Source organism: Poecilia reticulata, linkage group LG1 (genome assembly GCF_000633615.1).
Source record: "Poecilia reticulata strain Guanapo linkage group LG1, Guppy_female_1.0+MT, whole genome shotgun sequence".
Lineage (NCBI taxonomy): Eukaryota > Metazoa > Chordata > Actinopteri > Cyprinodontiformes > Poeciliidae > Poecilia > Poecilia reticulata.
The window spans coordinates 13,812,997-13,817,662 of record NC_024331.1 but is presented as its reverse complement, the minus strand read 5'-3'; the positions used below and the strand labels follow the sequence as shown (position 1 = coordinate 13,817,662).

The following is a 4,666-nucleotide window of genomic DNA, read 5'->3' as shown; positions in this document are numbered from 1 at the left end:
TCTGGGCCTCCCTTCTGAAGCTGCTGCCCCCGCAACCCGACCCCGAATAAACGGCAGAAAATGGATGGATGGATGAATGGATGGTATTCCATCTTAAGTCCAGAGCATGCTAGTTTTTTTGCTGCTTTTGCCACTACTAGATGATCTGGATGTAGAATGTAACATAAACAGCACTATTCAGAGATGCAATGTGTTTATAGCAGTTGTTCAAATTATCTAATCGTCTGTTGATTTGCAGCAGTCCACATTAACAGCAGATATCGAGGGACCCAAAATAAAAGTGTGTTTAGTCCCATGGAGGCTTGGACCAGCAGCCCTGATGCCAACATCTCCAGAAAACATATTAAAGATTGTGATTGTAGTATGTGTTACACACACCAGGACTGGTGTCAGTGTAACAGATGCTGATTTTCCTGTAAAAAGTATAGAACAGGTAGGAGTAATGAGGCAGAAACAAATCTGTGCTTTTCTAATCCTCCTGGAATCTGTCCTGATTAAACAATTCCTAACAACACCATATAAAAAAAAAGACATTTGATGTAACATGCAAGGTATATATCTGGACCTAATGTCCAGATATACACCTGGACATTATGATGTCAAGTGTATAGGATTTCATTACTTTGTTGTGTGTCTGCGTGGTCAGCGGGCTGGGAGTGGTGGTCGGTCGAGGCGGCTTGGCTCCAGTGTTGCGACTGCTCTGCGGAGTGGCCGGAGCGGAGCTGGCATTGGGAGGCAAAGTAGACGGAGAGGAGCTTTGGGAGGAGTGGTTCAGGAGATCTGCTGAGGACGAGGGAGACTGATTGTCGCCAGGTAACAAGATGGACGGCTCCGAGACGCTCTTGCTGAAGCTCTGCTCCTGGTCGCTGCTGGTGCCCAGTGGGAGCTGGGAGGAGCTGTGGTCTGAGGAGGAAGACAAACTCTCTATGCTGAGAGCTGGAGACGGAGAACAGGAGGAGGGCTGCGAGTGAGAGGGAGCTGAGGAAGGTCGTTTAGTAAGAAGAAAAAAATAATACAGAGGCAAGGTGGCACAAATGAAGCAGAAAAGCAGGGAGAAGATAAAATGGAAGCGAAAGAAAAAAAAAGGTTAATTCAGACCTAGAGAAGGTCGTCCCTTCACACACTGACTAGTATATAGATAAGGAGGAGAATAACAGGCAATTTTTATATTCAATTCCATTCTTCCATTCCATTTCATTCCAGTCTTCATTTCTATATTTCATAATGATTTTTGTTAATTATGAATTAAGAAATTTATAATTTTTTGTTGGTTGCATGTGTGTTCTATGTTCTCATCAGGTAAAGCGCCATGAACTGCCTGTTCCTATAGAAATAAACTTGCCTTTTATGCGTGAAATGTATTAATATTTGTTAAAGAACATATTATTACAATACAATAGTCTTAACAGCCTATTTCTCTCCTCGAAATCTACTGGGCTGCAGCTTTTAGATGAACCCAGCACACATGAATCAAATTAACCAGGCCTCTGCAGTTCATTTAGCCACCTGATAGAGGTCTGTTGGAGCAAGGAGGCATCTTAAAGTTGCAAGATAGATCTTGAGGCCTGACAAAAATGTTCTAATGTTTACTAGAGACAAAAAAATGGTTAAGGAATCCTCAATTTTTTTTGCAAAAAATTTCTAGAGAACCTCTTTATGCTTCATTCACTCAGCACAAGTCTGTAAACGCTGTGAAGCTAGTACGGGTTTGCTGATACGAGTCTAATGTTAATTTATTTTTTTTGTTAAAGTGCAAATGTTCAGCTAGATGAGTTTTTGATCAAACCAACCTTGGTTCCCAGTAGGCGGTTGGGGGGGAACCCGAGGGGCCGGCCTTTTCTTGCTCTTCGCGCTGCCCGGGCTGGCAGAGCGGGACGAACTTCCTGTTCTGGGCATGACCTCTGAACCTGCCCCCTCAGGTGTCTGGGTAATGCTGTACCATGGGTGGGTGGCCGCCACTGTGGGTGGAGCTGTTCCTCCATCGCTTCCCTCTTCTTCGTCGACTTCATCGTCCTCATCCTCAAATGGGTTGGCGGGTGTGCCGGGTCCAGAGCCCTCCGCTTGGAGAGAAGACAGAGAGCCCGAGTTTGGAGGCGTTGCCACTCCAGGAGGGGGAGGAGGAGGGGCTTTCTTCCTCTTAGTTTCTGATTGGACCAGGGCAAGCCAAGGTGGGTCTTTAGGTTTATGGATGCCACTGAACCATGAGACACAGACAGTGATGGAGGGGTCACACAGAGGAAAACCACATCATACACACCCATATACACACACACAATACCTTAGAAAAGTATGAATACCTCTTGAACGTTTTTTCACTTTGTCATTCAACAACCTCACATCAAGATACGATGAAATACCTTACTGCAGAAATGTGAAGTGGAAGGAAAATGCTAAATAGTTTTCACATTTTTTTGCTAATTGGAATCTGCTGTGGAGTGCTTGTATTTGGTCCTTTTTACACCGACACTCCTCAAGTTGTGTAGATGTTAAATGGTCTTAATGGGAGAGCAGCAATAAGAAAACCAAACTAAAAAAAAAAAAAAAATCTGATGCATGTTGAGTGTGGTGGGAAACTAACTCTGCGCATCACCCTGAATTTATGGGTGTGCTTTTCTTCAGCAAAAACAGTGAAAATCCTACACACATAACTGGAGCTACAATGTCAAGTTTTACATTACAACTGTGCAATAATGTGTTGGAACCTTTCTAAGAGATTGTTACACCATGTCTAGACCTAAATCTACCTCAAAACCCTGTTTACAGGAGCTCTTCATCTAATCTGACTAATCATTAACTAGTGTAAAAATGTAAAATTGGGAAAATCTCAGTCTCTAGATGTGCAGAGTTGGTACACACATACCTCTAAAAATTACATGTGTAATTGCAACTGAGACAGAGTTATAAAATATTCATTCAGGGAGGGTGTATGACACACCTTTTAGATTTGAGGGGGGAATAAAGTATCCATGTTTCATTTTTCTGCAACTTTGAATTATACACCGCACTGTGTTTGTGTATCACATAAAATCCCCATGATGCAGTTCAAAGTTTTGTGTCGCAAGTTGACAAAGTATCCAACAGTTTCATGGGTATGAATACTTTTGCAAGGCACAAACAGTGATGGTTCACGCTGCGACAAAATGCATTTCAGAACTTTGACGAGGAACTGCTAATGACATGATTCAGGGAGGTGAAATGGTGCCGATGCCCAGGAGAAGTGGCATCACACAGAGAACTGGCCCACCTTCCAGGAGACTGTGATCTTTCTCTTGGTTTGGGAGGAGTGGGAGGCTTCAGATGTTCACCTGTGATTTCAAAAGAAAAGTATGAACAAATGTTTGTACATCTAATTTGAGAGCACTCGGATCCTGATGAAGGAACTTACCGGCTGGGGAGCTGTTTGCGGTGCAGGACATCCGAACCCGAGGCGCTGGGCGAGGAGGAGGGGTGACCTCTGACACCCTCCTGGGTGCAGGAACAGGTCGACTGGCTTCAGCAGCTTCGCCATTGGAGGGAGGAGGAAGATCCCCGTTTGAAGCTTCTTCAGCTTGAGTTTCTTCCTCTATTTCGCCCTCCTCTTCATCACTCTCATCGAAAGGATTAGGAGGAGAGGAAGGACACGATTCCTCCTCTTCTTCACCCAAAGACTCTTCCTTGCTTGTTACTACAGCAGTGGCTGTGACCGAGTCATCAGCTGGCGTGTCGGTGCTTGTGGAGCGAACTGGAGAAGGGGTCTTCGCCTCATCCCTCTCAGAGAGCGCGGGGAAGGGAGCTCCACTGCGACCGGTCCGAGCAGACTGAACCTCCTCTGGTTTCTTGCTGAGATCTGGACGGCCGTTCTGACTGGCTGAAGCGTGTCTTGAAAGATGGTGTGTACACACCAACGCCCCGGAGTTATTTCCTTTGTAGGATCCAGGAAGTAGAGTGCTGCGGCACTCTGTGCACCTAAAAGAAAAACGTCAACCTAAAGATTTTCTTACAGAAACACAGAGCTGTCGCCCTCGAAATAGTGATGATAAATCTTATGTCAATAAAAGTCACAAATCAGACTGTTTTTTTTTTTTTTACATAAAAACATGATTTGACAATATATTTTTGTTTAAATATAATCCTGTCATTACGATGCACATATAAAGCACATCCAGCATATTTGCATCATCAAAAAAATAGTGACATAAATTAGAAAGTGAAAATGTTAAGCTTACTGCTAAAAATCTTTAAGTGATAACATGATGGTGGTTTTTGGGTGAATGGTGCAGGCCACCATAAACATGTCTTCACTAGAGACTAACAGGAGGAACTATTCATACAAAATATATCAGCTGAACTGCATTCAAGTTAGAGTTGGGCAAAAAAAATAAATGAAATCGCATTTTTTCACCAATTATTCAAATTTTCTTACATTTTTGAAAAATCAGATTTTTATTTTACTAATACACTCCTTGGGTTTCCATACATCAGAATACCCAAGGCCCACCATCTTGTTTACAATCTCTATTTTGTTGGACTTTGAATTCAAGTCAGTTCACAGAAAGATTGATTGAAAGAAATGTTGCTTTTTGAAAATATTTTTTTGTAATTTATTTTTGTTTTAAGAAAAGCAATTCAGAATAAAAGGCTTAAAATCAGATTTAGTTTGGAAAAAAAAAAAAAAAAAATATATATA

The 4,666-nt window shown here is 42.5% G+C and overlaps 1 protein-coding gene across 4 annotated transcripts in view; it reads right to left on the bottom strand.

Moving 5' to 3' along the window:
* Window positions 1-4,666, bottom strand: part of micall1a (MICAL-like 1a) — a 21,898-nt gene that overhangs the window by 6,922 nt on the left and 10,310 nt on the right. For 3 of the 4 annotated variants that reach the window (XM_008408843.2, XM_008408851.2, XM_008408860.2), the window contains exons 7-10: window positions 3,386-3,945; window positions 3,245-3,305; window positions 1,791-2,194; window positions 623-978 (exon numbers count right to left, since the gene is read on the bottom strand). In XM_008408843.2, coding sequence (XP_008407065.1) covers window positions 623-978; window positions 1,791-2,194; window positions 3,245-3,305; window positions 3,386-3,945 — 1,381 coding nt within the window. The remainder of the gene's footprint in view (window positions 1-622; window positions 979-1,790; window positions 2,195-3,244; window positions 3,306-3,385; window positions 3,946-4,666) is intronic. The other variant, XM_008408869.2, reaches the window with a different exon arrangement.